Genomic DNA, 23257 nt, shown 5'->3' on the forward strand with positions numbered 1-23257 from the left:
AGTGACTTATTACTATTCTAGCTTATATTTTCATCACCATTTCTGTAATCAACTTGTATCTTTGTTTAAAAAAAAAAAAAACCTTGTGGGACAAAAATTGCATACTTCTTCTCCTACAGTTAGTGATTGAACTCTTCCGAACATAAGAGCTCTGCTTTTACTGTGAAATCACCCTCAATCCAGGCCTGCATTTAACACATCAAATGTGCATTTGATAGAACCTGCATTTTCCAAGAAAAATGACTTTCCACTTTTCCCAACCGCGACAGACGTGAGGAAAAATACTTTGGGAACCTGTACAGTCACGTGCACATACGCCAATGCGGGATCATTTTCTACATTACAGTGACACTACAACGATTTACAGATGAGAAGGCATATGAGAAAATATCTAAATAAATCTGTAAAATAAATAAATAAATCTCTCAAACCATCCACAAGCAAACATTTCTTTAAGTGTTACAAAAAGGCACGTAATGATATGCATGACCAACATGAACATGAAGAGTCCAGCTCACTGCTTCCGATAGAGACCACAGACACAGCGACTGCTTCGTGTTGCACCAAGTTGGCGTTTATTTTGTACCCGGCTCCGACTACTTGACTAAAAAGTAATTTTGGCATTGTGAGAAAAAACTAACTGACTACCTTGAAGGTGTGCTTGCAGTGAACTCACTCATGACCTTCAATACAGGCTCCATGAGATGAATCTTTAAGCTTTGCTTACAAACACACACGCACACACACACACATTATTGTTACTGAACCTCACATGCATTCAGAGGCAAGCTTGACACTAAAATGTTTCCTCATTGCAGCATTTCCAAATTTTTCCTAGTATCCTCTCTTTTTTTTCTTCTTCTAAATTCCAATTCAAAACATTTTCAGAATTCTACGTTTGCTTGCCCACACGTACGCGCACACACACACACACACACACACACACACACACAAAGACATACGTATATAGTAGTATGCAAACGTACGCAAACACACAACTAATATTTTCAGCCTCAACACATCTGTCACACAACACACACATACACACACTGTTGACTGCACATAAACAGCTTGATGCGCACGGTGCGTGTGCACAAACGCACACCGCAGCAGTTAGCGCTGCCATGTGCTCCCTGCTGTTGGGGGCGGCTCAGGGGCCCGGGGCCCACAGGGCGACAGTCCGATCCGCGGACGAGGAGAGGAAGGTCCGCTCGTGCGGGTGCCACCTGCACTGGATCACCTTGTCCCAGTGCTCCCCGGCCACAGTCTGGGGGAGGGGCTTAGTGAGGTCACCTGGAGGCCGGAGGGAATAAAAAAGAAAACGTGAGCTCTGCTCACAGGAAGATTACTTTGCTGTTTGAAGACAGTTCTGGATCCTGTCCTGACCGCCCTGTTTTAGTGTGTGTGGATTACAATAATATACAACATATAGGCTTCGCTACCTTGAAGGTCACTGATGATAACTTTGTTGTCGTAGGAGCCGGTGAGAAGGTGATGAGCTCCGGGGGAGAAGCGCACCGAGCGGATGTCGCTGCTGTGAGGGCGGTACGTCTGAACGATGCGGCCCCCTTTGATGTCGTACAGCATGCAGGTGCTGTCCTCCTGACCCGTGGCGAGCAGGCGGCCGCTGGGATCCACCGCCACCGAAGCAACCGCACTTCCTGTGTGAGACAAATGGTAAAGTTTCCTCTGTCTGCTGAAACAACTTTTTAAACACTTTTTCCAGCAAGAGTTTGTTTTTTTGTCTTATTCTGTTTTTTTTGTAATCAAGGGAAAAGAACTTGGACAGATCTAAAGTATCTCATTAAAATAACTGACGGTTTACATGAAGGCTCCGCCCTCCTGGTGGAACTCACCTGAGCCGTGCAGAGTTGCGCCGACGACCCGGACACAGCTCGGCACCCGCAGGTCCCAGAAGCGCACCGTCTTGTCCTGGGAGCCAGAGGCAATCATCCACCCTCCCCACGTGTACAGAGTCAGGATGTGACCTGTTCGAACCAAGCAGTGACACATTAAACACGGTGCGTGCTGCGTCTTTGCCATGTTGTACTTCTTTTTTGCATTTGTATGAATACAAAAGAGACAGTTATCTCCCTCTCGTATTATAATAGGGATTTTGTGACATCATATTCTGTTACTTTATTCTTTTTTTACAGCATACTATACCTCATCTTTTATGAGATTTCCTGATTACTGATACTTCTAAACTGTATTTAAACATTAGAATGAATTTCGTGATCTTTTTTTGTACTTCATATGACAATTCAGGGCGTGAGCTGGGGCCAACATACCAGTGTGTCCACTCAGGGCGTGCAGCCCCTGTCCTCTCTGACAGTCTGTTGTGTAGATGTTGCAGTCTCCGGCCCCTGCACTGATCAAGATGGATCCCCCACTCCCCAGGCCCTCCATGAAGGCCAGGTCCCTGATGGTACCGTCATGCATGCTGAACTCCAGGTCTGGGCCTGAATCGGCGGCATACAACGATGACATCATCTCAATATGTCACGACTTGCTCTTTATTCACAAGCTGAAAAATGCAAGTGACTGAGTGATATTTCATTTAAAAAAAAGGTGTGGTGTGGTTGGGACAATAGAATAGAAGAACACCTGTGGCATTGCAGCTCTCTGCATTGAATGGCAGGACTTTGACAAATTTGTCATTGGAGCCAGTAGCCAACAGTTGTCCGCAGTGGCTCCAGGCCACGCAGTAAATTGAGCCCTTGTGGTGTTTGTTCCTCCGAAAGCGTACGGCCGGCGGTTTGACTGCACCGTTACCACTGGACAAGTGTGGAAAATACAAGAAGGTCAATTGTCAAAGAACGTCAACCTGGCAAGACTTTTCTATGTGTGGACAACTATGTTTCTCAACGTTATGTTGTGTATATATATATTTTATCAGGATCTGCTCTCCCTGGTCATGTCATCTCTCGTTTACTTGTACATACATTTACAGTAATCCCCAAGTTAGGTTGAAACATATGTTTGCTTTTTACTGTTTGAACAAACTTAAGCAACGTTTTAAAGAAGCTACCACCATCCTATTTTCCAGAGCGTGAATCATCGGTCATATGGTCAGAATATTTGGACATTTGGATTACCTGATGTTCAGTGTCTCCGGGTAGCCACAGACTCTCAGGGTTTTGGAGTTGGAGCCAACAGCGTAGAGCGCTCCGGAGGGATGGAAGGCCACGGCACGGACAGCCTGTGTGTCCTCCAGCTGGTTCACTTTCACAAACTTTGCTCTGGATTTCCCCTGCTGTACAAGATTAGATCGAATGTCCTTTTGAACTATTGTGCAGCTGTACATTAGCATTGATTTAACAAAGAAAAAACTAGGAAAACAATACAAAAATCATCAGTACCTCTTGTGAGTTACGCGTCGCAGAGCACCCAGAATCATCTTGGACTTTGGGGCAAGATGCTCTTGGCCCCTTAACGCTGATGATAAAAACACACATGTGGTCAATTAATTCCATACCAGTAAAAGAGAGGAAGGTGACCTGCTCACTGATCAATATTAGATATATAGAAATATTCAGTTTGAAAAGTTGGTGGCAACCGTGGCAAGCAACATCAACATAAAACTGCAGGATTTAGACAGAAGATTTACAACCTCAGCCAAAAGCATGACGTAATAACGGTAATAACGGTAATGACGTGATCACATGCCCGCCAGGCTCTTACCTCTGACTGGCGGGACCTGGGGACTCGCTGAGGGAAGCCAAGTCGGGGGGCTTCCTGGTCCCCGACGGAGTGCTGGTGAATCCTCCACCTGGCTTTAGCTCGTAGCCTGGCGGGTGGGAGGTGGGGGTTCTGAGGCTGGGTGAGCTGGTGCTCCCCGTGGGTCCGTTCCACTGTGCCATTCCCTCATCTCCTCTGTGGTCCATGCCCACATTCATCTCCTCCAACTTCTGAATGGATCTGGACACCAGACCAAATGTCTTTGTCTCAATAAGGCAGCACTGAGTGCATGCTGTGTTCCTTTAATCACTGGTGTTCAGTACTACGAGGACCACCTCACCTACTGAGGAAGGTCTCTGTGAGGTTGTTTCGGGCTGCGTCCTGCGGCTTCACCCCTCCCTCCAGCAGCATCTGCTGGTAAAGCTGCCTCTGCTGCTGCTTCTGCTCCAGATGCTGCTGCACGCGGAGGCGCTGCCTGTGGTACTCCTGGATGTGCTCCGCGGCGTCCGGACGCTGGAAAAAAACACACATGCACAGAAGGGGGGTGGGGGGGGGGGTGGGGGAGAGGAGTTATAGAAAACTTTCTTTTTTTACCTGAACAAACCGAGTCACCGGATTTCATTTCAGTATTCTGTGCAGTGTGTTCAGTGCTCATTGCCACTACATACACACACACACACACACGAACACGCGCAGTAGCACACACACTAGATGATAACAGGCAAACTCTCCCATCACACCTCAACTCCCAAGGTGTCATCCTCCATCACAAATCCCATAAAAAACTTTTCAAGGACCTCATCATATCAGGCAGGTCTACAGTGTATTCCCCTTCACCTCTCTAAACCACTTTTGCAGCTCCACCCCCTGCGCACACACGCACACACACACACACACACACACAAAAGACAATCCAATCTCGAGCTATTTTGCTCTTCTGGATGAGGTCTGGGGTGCATAAAGATGAACGATGATGGAGGCAGCAGGCCATGTTGGATGTGGCTGCATATCACGCAGATTATGTGCCTTCAGTGCCCATGACCTCTTGACTGGAACAGGGGGCTGGAGGGAGAAAGGGCCCCCCGGGCGGGTGTGGTAGGGAATTGGTGATGGATTTATGAGGCGGTGGAGATGAGGTGGTTCAGGGGGTTCAGGGGGAATCTATTCAAATCTCTTAAATCTGGAGAAATGACTTTGGAAAATCTGACTTTGACTCAAGCGGCCAGACAGACAAGCATGGCCTTTTGTTTTTACAGTCATGCAAAATAATAATACAGGTCATGGAACTAATTTAACTAACTAACCTAAGGTATGTGGACCGGAAATACTGAGAAAAACAGGCAAATTTTTAATAATTTTTTTTTAAAGTATGATTTGAAATAAACAGTCTAAATTTTCTCTTTATCTGAATTGGCAAGAGCTTTTTCGGAACACAAGTGTTAGTCTTGTCCTGTTCATTCAGGATGTTTATGTTACTGCACGTTGGTTGTTCTGTTGATTTTTTAAAATTTCAGTCTGTTTTGTGGAGCTACAGGAACAAGTGCAATGCTGTAGCTCAGAGGGGTCCTTATAACCTTTATTTTCTAGTACACATCTTCATTCAGCAAGACACTGCTTGAAGTCTGCAGTTCTTAATACCTCATTCTCTTCTGTGCTGCTGGGTGGTCCACCATCTTTTCCAGGGGTTAGAGGTGTGCGTGTGGTGTTGGCTCCATCCGGCCTGTGGGAGTTTTTCCTAAAGTCAGGGAAATATTCATGTCAATTGATCCATTTTTTTTTAAATTTAATTTGGGGTGAAGAAAGAGGTAAAAATAATACAAAAAGCCAAATTAATTTGACCTTTGTAATATATATTTAGCAAAAAGTGAATATAAAAATAGCAAATATTAATTTGGGCAAATCATATTAATTGATTAATAAAACAACAATAACGAGGTCAAACAACAGAGCACCTCAAGGAAAAGAGATATGTGTTTATAATTGTTTTAACTTGAAGAATAAGAACAATTTGTTTGATGGAAATCTGATTCATTGCAAACATTTCTTTAGTTGCAAAATTTACTGCAAACCAGTTCCTGTTGAGGATGACTACACCTGAGCTCCATGATCACCTCACTTTGTACCAGTGGTTCACATTAAGTGTGTCCAGCAGGTGGAGTCAGAGAACCTTTCAAAGTCCCACCGTCAGGTACTTTTAGATCGATGCCTCTGTCTACACTATTCCTCAGTGATGTAACATTTCATTTGTCCTCAGCTCATAGCAAGCCTGTAAGTTCACCTCTCATTACTTGATGGGCTTTAAACAAAGTGTTTTCTAATCCTAACCCTTGAGGCTTTATTAATGACCACATGGGCTCTGGAGAAGGAGTCTTTTTTTGTGTTTCATGATTCGAGGATACTACATAATGAGAAATAACATGTGCTCATTTTTTCTGATTAAAAACACTTACACGATAACAATAACTGAAAAATACGTGAGGGGATGCTTTTTGTAGACAACACCTTTGTTGATGTACTGATGAAATATCTTCTGCACCCAAACAGCGGCACCGTTTTTACAAGGCAAAAAAAGGATTGATACGCTTTGACCAGCAGGGCACCAGAGCTGCAGACACACGTAGTGCACTTAACTACCGCCAACAAAATCATGATCCTCGGCTTTGGCCCTTACTTTTCTGGCGAATCGTCCTGTTGATGCACGTTGTTCTCCACCAGGCTCTGGCTGAGGGCGGACTTCGCGCTCGCCTCCGTGCCCCTCTTGTCCTGGGCCGCCAGGCCGTGGGACAGGCCGTCCAAAGCCGGGTTGAGGGATCTCGACATGTAGGCGTCTGCTGAGTGAGGCCTGTGGTGGAAGGGTGAGGTGGGGCAGGGCGACAGGCGGTTGATCAGTGGCGTGAGGAGGTCGGCGTGGCCGGCCTTGCTGGGCTTCACCAGGCGGTCCACGTGGATGCTGAGGGTCTTCTGCTGGAAGGCGCAGGAGAAGGCACCCGGGGAGACGTTCTGCAGCCAGGAGAGCAGCGACAAGTCCAGTTCGTCGCAGCCGTTCCCGCACAGCAGATCCACACCGAGCAGCACCTCCTCCTCTGTGATCGCCTCGCCGGTTGCTTTGCTCTAAGAAACACAGGAACACAGGTGTTCTGTTTTGAGTACCTCTACGGGCTTGGAGGTAACAGTAGGTCTGAGCATTTTAACACCAAAGGAAGTTATATTGTAACCCTCTCATTCAGGCTATCACATTACCTGACAGAATTCGACACAGCACTCATAAAGAATCCCTTTGATGAGCAGCTGGAAGAGGCGGTTTCCACTGGCCCTGAAACCCGCCTCGCTCAGCTTCCTGTCGGCGGGGATGAACTCTGCCACCATAGCACACGACTCCTCAAAACAATGGACGCGGGCCGTGCTCGGGTTCCAGTCTTTGAACTCGGCGTGAGAGGTGAGGCGTGGCAGGGTGAGGAGGAGACACAGCTTGCCGTAGTCGTCCTTGGTCGGACAGAACTCCTCCACGGCGTGGAGGCACTTGACCGCCGCTTGCATGGTGAGCTCCAGCTGCAGGTGGCAGAAGACGCAGACAGGACAAGTGGGTGAGTGGGTATGTGGCTGTTGTTAAGATGCTCCCGTTGTATCGGAGATCTGAGATCTGTCTTGTTGGGGAACCACACTTTAAGGTGTGTACATACAAGTTTCAGAAGAAGCTTCCCACATAGATGCATCGTAACAATCAAAGCACTAAGCATTCAACTTTTCATTTTCATATTGTCCCGACTCATATTTATTTCAAAATTGACATATTTACGTACATTATGGGGGTTTTCAGCAGCGGACATAGCATTATTTACCCACAGAGCTTCCAGAAACTTCTGCTTCAGAATGATGTAGCGAAACCTGGAAACACAGTATAAGTACTGTCAAATAAACTTTGTAGGACAGAAAGTGATTGACCCTGATGTGACATTTCCTGGATGGGATTTTGTTTTATTTAACAAGTCAGGACCACAGAGTTTAAACTGTTTAGTGAGAAACAGAGACTGTCAGTAATGTGACATTATTCTTTATGATGAAGAACACAGGGATTTGGGCTTTACTGGTTAACCCAAAGCAGAGAAACATACCATGCTGTACATTATATCATACCTGAACTACATACAATCAAGTAATATAACTATACTAAAAATAAGAGATTTTCAAGCCACAGGCCTCAAATAAATAAAGCTATGCTTTTACCCTAGAAGGCTAAAGCCCTCATTATTCTCCTAACCTTTTCTTGTCAAACTTGTCCATTCCTTCCAGAGGTTGAATGAACTGCATCACCTCCTCCCATTGGCCGTCCAGAATGAGTTGTCTGTGGACAATTCATGAGGCCTCAGAAAACATTGTTGCCATTGCAGTGATCGAGTCATTATTTCAAAAGTGAAATAAGAAAACACAACAACAAGAACATGCCAGAGACGTGTACAAACCCAGATCCTGACAAACAGCACAACATGCTAAACATTCCATTCCCTAGAGGGTCTTCTCCGATCTGCCACAAGTCCTACCTGAGGAACAGCATGTCATCAGAGTAGAGTCCGTTGATGACGCCGCTCTCCTTCTCTAAGGCCAGCATGCTGATGTGCAGCTTCCTGGAGTTCAGGAAGTCCAGTATCACCTTGATCACCTCGGCCTCCTTGACGCCGATTGTCTCCTCAGTCGTCATGATGAAAGATCTTACAGCTGTCTGGAGGACAGATGAAGTGTTGACAAAGTTGTAGTCGTAAAAATGAAAATGCACATGCTTATAGTTTGGAACCTGAAATCAAAGAGTTTCAATCCAAAATGACTGCAAGATTCACAAGAGATGTTCCCTTCTTCCATATTGCATGATTTACACAACAAACAACAAAGATTTGGCCTGTATATAGTTTCTGTGTGAGACCCAAGAGAAGGCAAAGTGCAGGAATCTCTTATTGTTATTACCATGCAATTGTTTTCCCCCCCAATTACTTGTAATAACTGTTCTGCTGACAGGTTGTGTAAAAGAAAAACTAAAAGATAAGCTTTTCACAGGATTCAAGACATATGGTCGACATAATGTATGTCACTGTGTGGGAAACAAGATGAAAGAATTTGACGTCATTAGTATTGATGATAAACGCGCACGGACATGTCAATTCCACACTGATGACCACTGTTTTTTACGGTGACTTCTTCGGTGTCTCAGTAAAAACACATCAATGTCAGATCAAATCAACACTTCAACGGGATCATCTCCTGTAAAACAGCTCCTTTAAAGTGAGTGAGTCAACTCCACGTGGCACGTGCAGAATACTCCGATTGTTGCATCTTTGTCATATTCAACAGTGTGTTGACAGTGGTTGTGTATGGTAGCATCCTTAATAACAATCCCAATGACCACTTAAAATGACCTTATCGCACAAAAGGTCGAATGTCATGATCCTGGTAAGAAATGTGTCGGGTTGCAAATGGTTAATCACAACAAAATCACATCAGCACCTGTACATACATATATGCATAACGTATATAAATATAAATAAATAATATTGATATGCGTTATGCACGATCCAACGCCTCGCCCCCTCCCCTCCCCCTGGTACGTTAAGTGCAGTGAGATGTCTCGGGGGGGAGGAGGGGGGAGGGAGGACAGAGCAGCCGGTGACACCGCCCTGTTCCTCCCCGCGCACAGGGACAACATCCAGCTCCGGTCCACTATCCGATCGGCAGGTCTGCGGCCCGAACCCGACAACCCGACACTTTATCTCAGCTCACACGCACTCACCTTGTTTACCTGATCATCGCAGCACACGGCGGTTGCGCACACGCGCGCACACACACGCACACACACGCATACACACGCACACACACGTAGCAGTTACGCAGGAACAATATGTGGACAAATGTCATTCACTCGCCCTACTTACGCGCAGAGGAGATCGCGCACAGCTTGCACCCCGGCGGTGCGTGCTAACGCGCCGACGCGGATCAGTGCCAACTCCTCACCTGTCAGTCAGTGTGCGCCAACAACACGCCGCATCCAAGTCGCTGCGTCTTTTTTTGCCGTTCCCCCCAAAATGCGGTGATATGTCTAAAGAAAGAGGTCAGAGATGTTCGTATCCAGACAGGTGCTTTCTGCCCTCTGTCTTGTACACAGATCGCGGTTGCCATGCAGCCACAAACCAGCAGTCCACTGTGGTTGTGACGTCAGAGGCGGGTCACACCTACAACACACAAAGCCGTAAAAGCCTTTAACTAACAGAGTGGGGTATTAAGAAGGTGGTTGGGCTATCAGGATATGAAATATTCATTACATTCTTAGTGTGGCTAACACACGTAACTTATGAATATAAAATACATTCAATTCAATTCAATTCATTTTATTTTGTATAGCCCAAAATCGCAAATTACAAATTTGCCTCAGAGGGCTTTACAGTCTGTACACATGCAACATCCTCTGTCCCGAAACCCTCACATCGGCACAGGAAAAACTCCCCAAAATATGAAAAAACCCTTCAATGGGAAAAAAAGGGAAGAAACCTTAGGGAGAACGTCAGAGGAGGGATCCCTCTCCCGGGATGGACAGACTGCAATGGATGTCATGTGTACAGAATCAACAATGTAAAAGATGTATAATACATTCAATTTCTCTAATTTCTCTAAATACATATCAGCAAAAAAACAAATAATAACTATATAATGTGTTCACTCTAATTTCATTTCACAGTTAGGGGTTAGTAGCTCTAGGATTAAGAATACACGTCATAAGTGCATAGCACGGTTGTTGTCCTAACTGACAGTAAACTATGAATTATTAATATGAATAATTGATTATTATCAAAATCATGGGAAACTGTATTCACAGAAACTAATGTCATCACACTAATTTTATTAAATATGTTTTTGGAAAATTTATGCTGACTCCATTTCCTCCTCAATATTTTACAAACTAGCTCTTTAATATTTAATATTTTTTACTTATTTAAAATCTCTTTCTTGCAGTCATCACTTGTTCGTTTTTACACAAATATGTATCTGACAACCTACGTGTTCTTTACCTTAATTTTTATCAATTAATACAATATGAAACCATACAAATGTTATTAGCCCTCTTAATTTTTTTTCTCAATTTGCCTGACATATGCTATCTACCTTGACAATAAAATTATAAATAAATTATCCTCACGTAAAGGCAGAGGCCATGCTTGGATTTATTAAATGCCAAAAATAAGAAAAGAAACAACACGTTAAGCAAAATGTTGAATGACAGCAGAATGTCTGACAAACAAAACAAAGTAATCTTAGTAAATACGTATGAGTTTAGGGGAAAACACTATATAATAACATGACTGATAAAGTAACCATTTACCTTTTCCTGAAACAGCCGGAATCAGGTAAAAAGAGCTTAAATGAACAAATCCTTCCAATAAACCAATGAATAACCTACATCATACTAGATTACATGTAATCAAAAACATGAACATGCTTTCTTTTGGTCATAAATATCCTTAAATAAGCATCATGATACTGACACCAATGAAACTCTGTTGAGTCTCTACCCGTATGCAGCAACAAGGGTCTTCCTCATTCTGCCTGGCAGTATCTTAAGCAGTGAATCATCCTACTAATAGAATCAACTGGTTTGTTTAGGGCATGTCATGATTATAAGTAACGTTCCACACACATTGCTTAGTTTGGGTGATTTGTTGTGTAAGAGCAGAAGGTACCCAGATGTGTAGGACAGTTTTTTGTTTTAAATAGAAATAATCCTTTTTAACTTATCAGAAATATGCCTTGAAGTATCATAGTTAAAGACCTTAAGGCAAATAAACTCAGTTTGAAGCTGAAAAATGTAATACTGTAAAAAAAGAGTAATAAAATGCAATGTTAAATCCTGATCTTTATATGTAGAGGATTCTTTTTATGGGTCCATGTCTTGGAATTGAATTAATTTGCACATTATATTAACTATAAACAATCCAAGTAATACATGTACAAAGCTGTTTTATTTGTTCACAGATCTGCTTGGAACCTGTGATCAAGTTGCTTCCCAACTTTTTTTGGCTGAAGCGATGCTTCCTCGTGAACCCAAAGTGAAAAGAAACCATGATGACGTCAAATTAACGATGATTTTTATTTTCACTGGCCGCCAATTTGACTTCTCGGAGTACGCCTTGAGGTTGCAACTACTTCTGTTTTTCATGAGGAAAAGGTTTTTAACAGAACAAACTGCAAACATGACAGCATATATGTATATTGTACACATCATACATTTGAATCCAAATGGTTGAGAAGCAGCCATCTACAGAAACGTCCTGCAATTACTTTCTCAAAAAAAAAGCTGTAACCGCTTGGCTTTGTTAAGCTGAGCACACTTGTACTGTGTGGCTCCTGCTAGCTGTATGCAATACGTTTTTTTGGCCCTTGGTAATTCCACATACATTAATCTACAAACTGTTTTACCCACATAGACAAAGAAGAGAGCCTTCTCCGATCACTAAAAAAAAGCCTCTCTGTATTTGCTGTTTAACAATCAACCCCATTGCTCTCACACGCTAAAACTAAACATGCTTAAGGCCACACATCAATAGCATAATACTAAGAAAAATCAAACTGTACACGAATTAAAAACATTCAGTGCTTCAGTATATAATGTCCTTGCATTCACACCGTCTCTTTTTTTAACGTTTGGCACATACGAGACAAAAACGACACTCGGTCTCTAAAAACACAGAAGTGGGAAGCATCTACGTCATTCTTCAACAGTGGCATACATTCCAGTTCATAATCATTGAGTCCCATGATGTCCCGTCCACAGTAAGGAGGATAGACACGGACAGGAATGCAATTAGAGGAATAACACAGAACAAACATGAATAGTCCAATATGCATTCATCTAACTGGCATTGCAGGTGCTTGAATCTTCATGGATATTTACAGTGAAGTGCAAATTGAATTGGGTACGTTCCATTTTAGGAGGGGGGGTTTGAGTTCCATTAGGACTGGGCAGGCACTACTTTTTTGGGGGTGGCCGGCTTCTTGGTTTGCCAGAGATGACCGTGGATGGTCACTGCGTCCACGCTGGCCGACATGGTCTTGGCTGGTATCTGACTGAACTGCTTCTTGTCCGAGTTGTACTTGTAGAGGCCGTCGATCATCTTGCGCGTGATGCTCTTGGGGCCGATGCCCGTCAGCTTGTGGATCTCCTCCATCTCGGGGCAGCAGGTGTAGAGAGAGCGGAACTGGCAGCCCGAGTCTCGGAACAGAACCAAGAAGTTGTTGGCCTCGGATTTCTCCATTTGCTGCAAATGTGAGGGGAGAAGGGCTCAATTGAAATCCTACGTTCAGGAATGCTAGAGGAAGGCAATGGTTTAGGTGATATCTGACTCGGTCTTCAATATATTGAAAGCCCCACCCCTTACCTCCAGGATCTTGTTCTTTGGCCCCTCATTGACCTTGCCTGCGAGGCAGCAGTGGGCCAGGGCGTTTTGGATGATGTGCTTGTTTGATTTGGCGCTGGGCTCCTTGTACAGCTTTGGTCCTGTATGAGAACAGAGGACAGGACATCAGAATGGGACCGTTGCCAGGGCAACTATTCCAGTCACGTCAAAGAAAAGACTTTCCTCCCTATTTTTACACTTACATTTGATAAATGATAAATGAGGTTTTGCTCATGGTAACATATCCATGGATGCACTAAGAAAATAATTTGAGCTATGAATGCTGCATTAAGATTAAAAACATAAAATAATGATAATGATAATATCAGATGCAACTCTTGCACAACATTCAGAAATGTATAACTATGTTCATGACGTAATTCCATAATATTAGTGCATATTACCATTCATGTCTTGAAATTTGACACTTTCAAGGTTGACCCAATGTGTCAGCTTGCTTTAACATTTGAATTGACAAATAACGCTAAAGAAGATTTGTCTTAAGTTGTCCTACCAGTGTACTCTGTGTTAGATGTGACCGAGGACGTGGTGGATCCATTTTCCCAATCCTTCTCTCCATTCCTGCTGCTAGATCGACTCGGGGACAGGAATCCATCCGCAGAATCTGGTCTGGAACCCCCCCCCACACACACACAGCGTGTTAGGTTACCTTTCTGCATGGGTGCTGATTCTGAACACTCAGCAAAGTATACTGTCAACAAGGCAAGAAAACTACTGTACTATTACACAAGCAAGCTAGACTATTAAGCTGGTGGTTAGTGTCCTACATCACGTTGATATACACTCACCGGCCACTTTATTAGGTACCCCATGCTAGTAACGGGTTGGACCCCCTTTTGCCTTCAGAACTGCCTCAATTCTTCGTGGCATAGATTCAACAAGGTGCTGGAAGCATTCCTCAGGGAGTTTGGTCCATATTGACATGATGGCATCACACAGTTGCCGCAGATTTGTCGGCTGCACATCCATGATGCGAATCTCCCGTTCCACCACATCCCAAAGATGCTCTATTGGATTGAGATCTGGTGATTGTGGAGGCCATTTGAGTACAGCGAACTCATTGTCATGTTCAAGAAACCAGTCTGAGATGATTCCAGCTTTATGACATGGCGCATTATCCTGCTGAAAGTAGCCATCAGAAGTTGGGTACATTGTGGTCATAAAGGGATGGACATGGTCAGCAACAATACTCAGGTAGGCTGTGGCGTTGCAACGATGCTCAATTGGTACCAAGGGGCCCAAAGAGTGCCAAGAAAATATTCCCCACACCATGACACCACCACCACCAGCCTGAACCGTTGACACAAGGCAGGATGGATCCATGCTTTCATGTTGTAGACGCCAAATTCTGACCCTACCATCCGAATGTCGCAGCAGAAATCGAGACTCATCAGACCAGGCAACGTTTTTCCAATCTTCTATTGTCCAATTTCGATGAGCTTGTGCAAATTGTAGCCTCAGTTTCCTGTTCTTAGCTGAAAGGAGTGGCACCCGGTGTGGTCTTCTGCTGCTGTAGCCCATCTGCCTCAAAGTTCGACGTACTGTGCGTTCAGAGATGCTCTTATGCCCACCTTGGTTGTAACGGGTGGTTATTTGAGTCACTGTTGCCCTTCTATCAGCTCGAACCAGTCTGGCCATTCTCCTCTGACCTCTGGCATCAACAAGGCATTTCCGCCCACAGAACTGCCGCTCACTGGATGTTTTTTCTTTTTCGGACCATTCTCTGTAAACCCTAGAGATGGTTGTGCGTGAAAATCCCAGTAGATTAGCAGTTTCTGAAATACTCAGACCAGCCCTTCTGGCACCAACAATCATGCCACGTTCAAAGTCACTCAAATCACCTTTCTTCCCCATACTGATGCTCGGTTTGAACTGCAGGAGATTGTCTTGACAATGTCTACATGCCTAAATGCACTGAGTTGCCGCCATGTGATTGGCTGCTTAGAAATTAAGTGTTAACGAGCAGTTGGACAGGTGTACCTAATAAAGTGGCCGGTGAGTGTAGATTCATCCTTTATTATAACAAAAAGTTTAGGCTTGGGCTTTGTCCGTCTGTCTGTTGTACATATTTACAGTAACTGGTAAAGAAGCAAGGCTTGTAAGCTCAAGGCAGTAAGTGCGGTGATATAAAGCAGTCCGGTGCATTCAAGGTTAATAAAAAAGGTCAATCCATTATCGTGCAGCACAATGCAACTGCATCATGTGTCCCCAATACATTGCTTGAATGTAAACTGCCCACATTAACAAGGCATTTTGGGTTTAAGCTCTCAGAAGGCCTGATCATCTTCCAATGGGATATAAAAGGCTAAAACCTCACATGTTTCAAAAGCAGAAGATCATGAATCCTACAAGCAGATTGTAGGACACAATGTAGGCTTAAATGACTTAATAAAATTGGTCCCATATGCCGAGCGTGTTGTGCAAAACTGGTCTGAGACGTGATGAAACTAAACTAAAACTAATCAATTTACTCTGACGTTTTATCAGGTGTGAAATGGGCACAGCAGGAAGGTAAGTGGAACACGACAAGGGATTGTTCAGTGAAGGAGATGCTGCTTGAAGCGTGACTTTAGACAAGTGCATTTAAGTCAATCATGAGTAGGTTTGCTGCTATTTCCTTTAAGCTTGTGAACACTCCCTAATAAAGACAGGCTTTTCAGTGTAGTGCTGGGCTAAAGTGCCTTAACTGCCAAGCAGAAACTAACCTTCTCCTCAGTTTAGGAGATCTCAGAAAGAAGAAGAGACCACCAGAGGCTAAACTAGCGCTTCTGATGTTTGTGAAACAGCAGGAAAGAAAGTATTCAAAGAAGGAAGATAGAAGAATACAGGAGAAATGTTAGAGCTATATAACATTACATTATGCATGGTCTTGAAACTTATTTAGTGGTTTAGTAACTGTAATCCTTAAATGTAAATGAACCAGGGGAAAATGTGAATAATTAGTAATATTATTATTATTATTCCAGGGTGTCATTTCATTTTATTTTTATTTTTTCATTGTTTTGTATTAGTATTCCAAGGTTTTTAGATTGTGTTGAATACTATCATGGATTATGGATCAGACCTCACAACCGGCATTAGTTTGAATTAACACATCCTACATTCCTGAGTGAATCCCAGTTATGCATCCAGAAGTATGACATCCTGTGAAAAAAACATCTAAGACTACAAATAGTAAATTAAATTTCACATGTAACACCAGCGGCTAGAGAGTACAACTCACCTTGGCGATCTCTTCTCAGAGTGAACACTGTCGCTGTCTCCCAGGTTCAGAGAAGCCAGGGACAAACTGGAGACTGAAAAGACACTTTGTCGTGAACCTGGATGCGAGACGAGATGTGACACAGCATGACACCATGAACAACAACAACAACACCACCTGCCTGCCCACTGTGTTTTGTGCTAACCCTGTCACACAGCAATGCAGCCTTAATGTCTTGGACAAAATGAACTCTAACATCTAGGTGTACACACAAAAGGCACATGGACACATGTGTATTAATACACACTTTACAATGTCTTGTATTATTGACACATACAGACACACACTAGCATTGCAGTGCTTCTTGTGTAAATTATCATATTCAAGCACAAATGGGAAGTTGTGCCTTGTTATTTTGGCCTTGGTAAACATTAGATATTATACAAATAATATATATATATATATATAGAATATTATTATTACAAAATTTATATATATATTTTGTAATAATAATATTCAAATTGTACTATGATAGTACTATGTAAAACAAAAATACTGTATTTGATTATAACATCCAGTGACACAAAGCAAAGTGGCAGCAGTTCACCCTTTTGACAGATGGGATGACATTGACCCCACTGAGTGAGGGTTGTCTCCATGGTTACCTGTAGCAGCTCTGACTGGGGTTTTGGGGGAGTCCATGCTGTCGCGATGGATGGACTTCGGACGCCCCCGCCTCTGTTTGGTCACGACTGGTCGTGGTTTAATGACAGTATCCATGTCCGCCATCAGCTTCAGCTGCTTCCTCCTGAGATATTCCTGCTTGATGAACTCCTTCCTGGCCTTGTCTTCCTCCTTCCTGGTGCGCTCCTCCTCTGCTTTCATTCTGAACAGACAGTCGGGAGTAAATAACATGTCGTTACAGTTTTAGACCGATTTTATTTATATGTTTCAAAATTTAGCACACAAAAATAAATAAAGGAAGGAAATAAAAAAGGGAGGAAAAGCCTATTAATCATGCCTGTACTTAGTATACCTGTGTGTTGCAAACGTAAATGGACTAATTGGGTTGACGTACCGAGCTTCCTCCTTCTTCTGCTCCAACTCTGCCTCCTGCTGCATCTTCCTCTGCTGGCTCTCCTTCTCCCTCCTCATCCTTTTCTCTAACAGTGCAGCCCTCTTCTGAGCCATGTTCTCCTCTGCATTCCCATCCTCCTGAGTCGTGTAGGAAACAAAGTCAGTCACCTCCAACCGTTTAAGTTACGCTCTGCTCTTTGCAGGTGGGGAAATCCAGCAACCTTTAGTTAATATTATACGTTACTGCATTGTAACTGCTGCTCATTAGGCAAAGCTGAGCTGTGTATTGTTATGACACATATGATTCCCTAAATCCTTTCAAGGCTGGCAGAGGAACAACAGTAGACGTTTGCAAATTTCATCCATACTATCAGTGTTATTGCACAATTTTGATTCAAACAGGTACGCTGGGCTGCTAATTTCAGTACAAATTTTTAATCTAGAGATGTTTTTCACGTGTGCATCCTTCGCCCACCCCTCAGCCTCCACCCTTCACATCCACCATCTTTTAAACCCTTCTTCAACCCCACATTTCCACAGCTGTGTGTGAATTATTCACGACAGCCCTAGTTGTATGACCTACATCGAAGCCTAGACTGCAGCGAGTAAACTACCCAACAAAGCATCAGCAAGAAAATGAAGCTTTACTCAGAGGATTGGTTTCCTCAACCATTCATCATCTTGTGTTAGGAACAATACTTTTAACAAGACTGATAAAAGCTAAGATGGCTTCCTCAAGTGCGTTTTTTCAGAGAAGTAACATTAGACAATCTGGCATAGAGTGGCACTACAATGTTATAAGATGGTTGCCATTGATGTTATGGTTTTAATCAATATCGTTGGTTCTTTGTTCCTATGTGTGGACTCCACTCCAGTCCAAAGAAACTTTTCCATATTGACTATATTATTTAGAGAAGCATTGACTGGTACAACAACTCATATGAATGTGCAAATACAATATTTATGCTTTTTTTGTTTGCCATTGGTGACAGTTCCTAGAATCACTAGCCTACCTTGAAGAAGAAACCACGAGACATCTTAGGTTCGTGATCTGAACCTTCCACATCCTCCTGCTGCAAATCCAAACCATCATAGAGTGTCAGATCCTCCAGGGGCTTCAGGACTGACAGAGGAACCTCAATCAAGCTGCTCTTAGGGACTTGACCCAAGGCTTCTGGTCGGGGAGGAATCTCTGTAGGTGTCACCGTGAAGGTCTCTACCACAGGGTGGGCCAGAACCTCAGGGAAGGACTCTATTGGTTTTGGATCTGCCACTGACATCTGAACTGAATCGGATTCTGCTTTTTCTATTTTCCCCTGCGGGTTTGAGGAGCAGGGGGTTGGGCTGGCTGCAGATGTACTGGCGATCTCCTTCTCCAGGGACAGGAGGGACTCTGCCTCCTCGTTATCATCTCCCTCTGAGGCTGCTGCCCCTGGACCGGCAGTGTCTGGTCTCTCCCCCATGTAAACAAAAGAGCTCCCCAGCGGCTGGCAGGGAGAAAAGCGGCGCAGCCTGGGGATGCTGTCGACAGACTGCGGGGCGGTTAGGACCCGGTTGTAGGGGGCCAGCTTTAGCTCGTTGGGTCGGGCGGTGCGGGGATTGCGAGAGTGGAAGGAGGCCGATTTGCGCTTGATGCTGGTCGGGGAGCGATGGGTGGAACGGGGCGAGTCGGCCGGAGACGACGGTCCTGAGGATCTAGTAACAGCTCGATTGTGTTTCTGCGGCGAGGGGCTCGTATGCGGACGAGGGATCACCCACGCCTGCTGATGCTGCTTCTCCCTCATGGTCATGATCACTTCCTGCTGCTGTGCCAGTCGCTGCATCTCAGTCTGAAGGAAGGCTAACGAGTGGTTGAGTTTCTCAATAGAACGTGTGTACTCTGTGAGATCCACCTCTGTCAGCTGCGCGTGGCCTTGACCCCCATCTTCTCCTGACCCAGGTGACTTTGTCCAGCAGGAGGCTGTGCCGCTTTGCTCTGCCCCATCAGGTGTGTCTGCCTTGCTCCTCCCGAATGTGAAGGTGGGACTCGTTTTCCCGCCTTCCTCTACGCTGGCAGCCCCGTCCCCTTTTCTCTTCACCACATTGAGGAACGCTGAATGACCCATCTTTTGCCGATGTCTTGTGAAAGCAGCCTCCACTTTCTTCTTCTGCGCTTCAATGGCTTTGCGTTTCTCCTCCAGCCTCATCCTCAACTCTACCATCTCCGTAGCCATGACCTGAGCCGGGTCATTGGCTGGCAGTTGTACAGGTGCGGGCGATGCTCGAGCCTTGAGGGGAGGTGGGGTTTGTTGACGGACGGGGCTGTGCTCAGGGGTCGGTGCCCAGGACACAGATAACGGGGGGCCGAAGTCCGAGCCCTCGGGGGTGGTTTTAAGGGAGCTGCTGCTGCACCTCCCCGAGTCCGGCAACGATGGAGAATGCTTCCTTTTCTTCTGATCAGCAAAGCTTGTCATCTTAAATCCCATGGGGGATTTGCTCTGACTGCTCGGGCAGGGGCTTGGCGTGTCTATATCCAGTTCCATGTTCACGGAGCAGTCTTTCAGAGAGGAATCCTCATCCAGCATGTCCTCCGTCCGGATATGGACGCCTGTGTCCAACTCGGTGGTGTCTGTGGTGCTTAGAGGGCCTTTGGGGTCTGACTCTGACACTGGTTCCAGCAGAGCAACGGCGGCCCTGTGGCCCTGAGTGTGCAGGAAGAAACCGCTGTTGATCCCCTCCGCTGGGGGTCTGCTCGGGCTGTGGATAATCTCCAGGGCTTCCTCGATGGAGGGAGTGCTTGCCATGGCACTCCTATGTCCGTTGGTGGGTGCTCGCCTGCAGGGCTCCATACCAGCCAGGCTGTCTGGGCAGCCCTCCTCCTCAATGCCGACATTCTGACCGTTCACTGGCTGGAAGGACAGGTTGCGCTTCATTCCATGGGGCATGTGGTGGACTTTAAAGCCAGAACCGTCATCAGAGCTGACGGACCTGACCATGCCACGCGTAGAGGAAGGACCGGCGAAACTAGAGTCGTCTTTGTCGAAGGGTATGTCAAAAGACACTCCATAAGGCCCAGACCTTAACAAAAAGATTTTTTTTTTAAGGGAATTAAATCAGATACTTTTTTTGTATTTCAATTTGTAAGTGGAAAAGGTTTGAGCAGCAATTACTAACCGTTTTTCTTTGGGCCAGGTGCCGAGGTTGCCATCGACAAAGGACATTGAGGTTGACCTCTTGATCTCTCCTGGATAACAGTAAGCAAAATAAGAATCAAAACTGAAGTTGTATCCTAAAAGCATCAATATTGTAATGTTCATACCTACTAATACAGTTTTACCGTAAAATAAATAAACAAAGATTACCTGAGTTTCGAGGCTGGGGACGAAGGGGCAAACTAGAGAAAAGAGAGTAAATGATGAATCGTAAATGTAATATATTCAAAGCGTTCTTCTAACATTGGATTGTCCAGATAAAGATGATGCAGTACTAGTACTTATGTGGCTTAATAACTCTGCCAACTGCTCACTAGCTGGTGGAAACAACCAACCAACAAGCAGCTCTACTCAACAGCTCGTGCATATTACATTGATTACATTCGATTCACATGGCATTTTTTGGACCAGCATACCTCTGTCTCTCCGGGCTTGGGGGTCTTTCTATGAAGCTCCTCTTGGTGACCTTGGAGATGGGGACAGCTGCTATGGTCTTCAACAAGGATGAGGGCTCTGAGGTGACACATTAGAGAAAACTGACCAAACTGTTGGTTGCCTTGGAGCAGCATTACCTCTATGGCTACTTCTTTCTCAATATGACGTTTACTATCAGTACTATGACAGTTTTCATGTGGGCAGAATTTAAGACCTTACCTGTGCCTTCGTTGTCCAGCATTCTTGGTTTCACAAAAGACGGCTTGACCACCTCAAACCACCCAAACAGCTCTGCCATGAACACTAAATAGTTGTTCTGGGAAAATATTCAAACAAGACTAAGATTAAAATCATGAGGTCACTCAGTACAGGGTCCTGTTACAGTGAACCAATTCTGTGTGCGTCCCCCTTTTCACGTTATCCTCAATACACCAACTACACCAAACCACCATCAAAAACTATTTAATTCATTATTCTCCAGCAGGTGTCTCTGTTAATCCTTTTAGAAAACCTGAGTGAATGGGTATTGCTATTTCTCAGTTTGCACAGAAACAATGAACCAATCTTGCTCCAAGTATCTTCTTTAGATTGAATACTTATGTAGTTCAACCTGCAATGGAGTTATTTAAAGGGTATCCATTTTTATCAACCTCTTTAGCAAAGGATTTAAAGAGAAAACTGTGACATTTATGTAAATGAAAGAAATATATTGTGTGACGTTTCCCACTGTAAAGGTTAATGCAAAACAAGACAATATAAGCAACATCATGGCTTTCAGATGCTCGATAAGCTAATCTTCCATATGCCAACAGTACCTGTGGCAGTTGAGACAAGGGATTACGGCATTGACCTAATTTTGTAAGACAGAGGTCGGTTGTTTTTTCCCCTTCTCTATCACGAGCATGCAATCCAGCAGCCATCCTGAATCGAATTGAGTAAGAAATGTTGATGGGATTTGTGAAACTGCAGAGTCTTGTTGTGTCCATGTCTGAATCAGGTCAAGATGCAGCGGGAGGTCATAAGGCATGTTTCCAAAGTAATTTCTCTCTGTATAGCATTTGCCAAAACCCAACGTTTTTCCCCTCTTAAAACAGAGGAAATATTGCCCATTACACTGGCTCTGTATAACAGGGGTAAAATATGTGCCCTTTATCATAAAATACTCAAAAATCTCACATAGTTCGATGTGATTCTATTGTCTGCCTCATTGTCAGCAGTGAAAAGAGAACATGCCGGCTCTCATAAATACACATGTGGACACAATATGCAAAACAAGTGAAATGAAGCAGGAACGACCTTGAGGAATCACGCCCCCTCCCCGCCGCCGGTCCATGGTCCCCATTCAAAGACAGTGCTGCATGGCTCAGCTCTAAAGATACCTGATTTACCTCATCAGCAACATTTCACTCCACCAAGCACACGTCATTCCAGCAACCCCCCCAAGCCTGCCAACTGCAGCACCAAAGCCCCACAGGAGGGGCAGAGGCAATTAACACCACTAGCAGTGGTCTCCCTTGGGTGTTTCTGCAGCATTTTACCAGTTTTTCTGGAGTTTTTTGTTCCATCACAATGTTAGACATTGATGCTGCAAACGTGTGACAAAATCCAGCTGTGAGATGGTCTGGCCTACCTGGTTAACAAAGCAATTGAGTTAAGTACACCCAAAAAATATAGAATTTTCATCCCTTCATGCATATTTTTGCAATTTTGGTTTCTACGGATTGTTTTTGCCAATTATTCAATAAATAATTGTAATCCTATCCATTGTATTTTTCTGTATCTATCCCTTTTGCCATTTCTTAAAACTCTTGTAGGTAACTTAGGTCACATAACTTCAGCAAGACAAACCACTAATCAAATGCCAATGTTACCTTTAGTTGTGTTCAGCACGTGAAGCCTTCCTCAATAGTGTGAGGTGAACAAAAGAAAAACAGAAGAGAAAAAACAAAACAAGAAAGACAAAGATCTCCGATCGTCCGCCCAGATTTTGTAGCAATAGCTCTCCGTGGCTTCTCCCTTTCCATCTGCCGTCTGACTACAACACCAGGTGTGAGCGCTTAACACCACCAGTCAGCAGTCACACATACACACACACACACACACACACGCGCACACACACACACACACACACACACAGTCACGCAGACCCCAAACAACCAGCCACCACAACACCTATCTCCTCATGTACTGACATCAGTACCCGTGGCAAGTCTGCAGGG

General features: G+C 44.4%; 2 protein-coding genes across 9 annotated transcripts in view; both read right to left on the minus strand.

The window, feature by feature from the left end:
* Positions 1-60: 60 nt before the first annotated feature.
* Positions 61-9882, minus strand: LOC119216930 (WD repeat-containing protein 47-like). 5 transcript variants are annotated; one of them, XM_037470173.2, is made up of 16 exons: positions 9679-9882; positions 8220-8398; positions 7940-8023; positions 7521-7566; positions 6922-7230; positions 6353-6792; positions 5320-5416; positions 4022-4194; positions 3685-3921; positions 3363-3438; positions 3099-3256; positions 2608-2777; positions 2292-2462; positions 1857-1988; positions 1443-1661; positions 61-1293 (listed from the first exon to the last, which is right to left on the minus strand). In XM_037470173.2, the coding sequence occupies exons 2-16, from the start codon at positions 8375-8377 to the stop codon at positions 1151-1153; spliced, it is 2613 nt and encodes an 870-aa protein (XP_037326070.2). In that variant the 5' UTR covers positions 8378-8398; positions 9679-9882; the 3' UTR covers positions 61-1150. The 5 variants fall into 5 exon arrangements, with proteins under 5 accessions (XP_037326070.2, XP_037326065.2, XP_037326066.2 ...); XM_037470168.2 differs by having other exon boundaries at positions 7482-7566; XM_037470169.2 differs by lacking the exon at positions 9679-9882 and adding an exon at positions 9600-9663 and having other exon boundaries at positions 7482-7566.
* A 977-nt stretch (positions 9883-10859) lies between these two features.
* camsap2a (calmodulin regulated spectrin-associated protein family, member 2a) overlaps positions 10860-23257 on the minus strand; it is a 38273-nt gene continuing 25875 nt past the window's right edge. For 2 of the 4 annotated variants that reach the window (XM_037469093.2, XM_037469091.2), the window contains 11 exons: positions 21258-21354; positions 21020-21116; positions 20754-20785; positions 20566-20635; positions 18426-20469; positions 17414-17550; positions 17001-17221; positions 16357-16429; positions 13627-13742; positions 13095-13213; positions 10860-12974 (listed from right to left, as the gene is read on the minus strand). In XM_037469093.2, the coding sequence (XP_037324990.2) occupies positions 12669-12974; positions 13095-13213; positions 13627-13742; positions 16357-16429; positions 17001-17221; positions 17414-17550; positions 18426-20469; positions 20566-20635; positions 20754-20785; positions 21020-21116; positions 21258-21354 (3312 nt within the window). In that variant the 3' untranslated portion in view covers positions 10860-12668. Of the gene's footprint in view, positions 12975-13094; positions 13214-13626; positions 13743-16356; positions 16454-17000; positions 17222-17413; positions 17551-18425; positions 20470-20565; positions 20636-20753; positions 20786-21019; positions 21117-21257; positions 21355-23257 lie in introns of all 4 variants that reach the window. The other 2 variants (XM_037469092.2, XM_037469090.2) reach the window with 1 other exon arrangement.

This window comes from Pungitius pungitius, chromosome 7 (assembly GCF_949316345.1).
Source record: "Pungitius pungitius chromosome 7, fPunPun2.1, whole genome shotgun sequence".
In the NCBI taxonomy this organism is placed as follows: Eukaryota; Metazoa; Chordata; class Actinopteri; order Perciformes; family Gasterosteidae; genus Pungitius; species Pungitius pungitius.

Excerpts from the sequence above, each read along its gene's own strand:
- LOC119216930 (XM_037470168.2), bottom strand. The coding sequence starts at position 8,377 with ATGACGACTGAGGAGACAATCGGCGTCAAGGAGGCCGAGGTGATCAAG. Across the intron at positions 3,439-3,684 it reads CCAGGTCCCGCCAGTCAGAG|CGTTAAGGGGCCAAGAGCAT; the intron begins GTAAGAGCCTGG and ends TTTTATCATCAG. Across the intron at positions 2,778-3,098 it reads CCGGAGACACTGAACATCAG|TGGTAACGGTGCAGTCAAAC; the intron begins GTAATCCAAATG and ends ACACTTGTCCAG.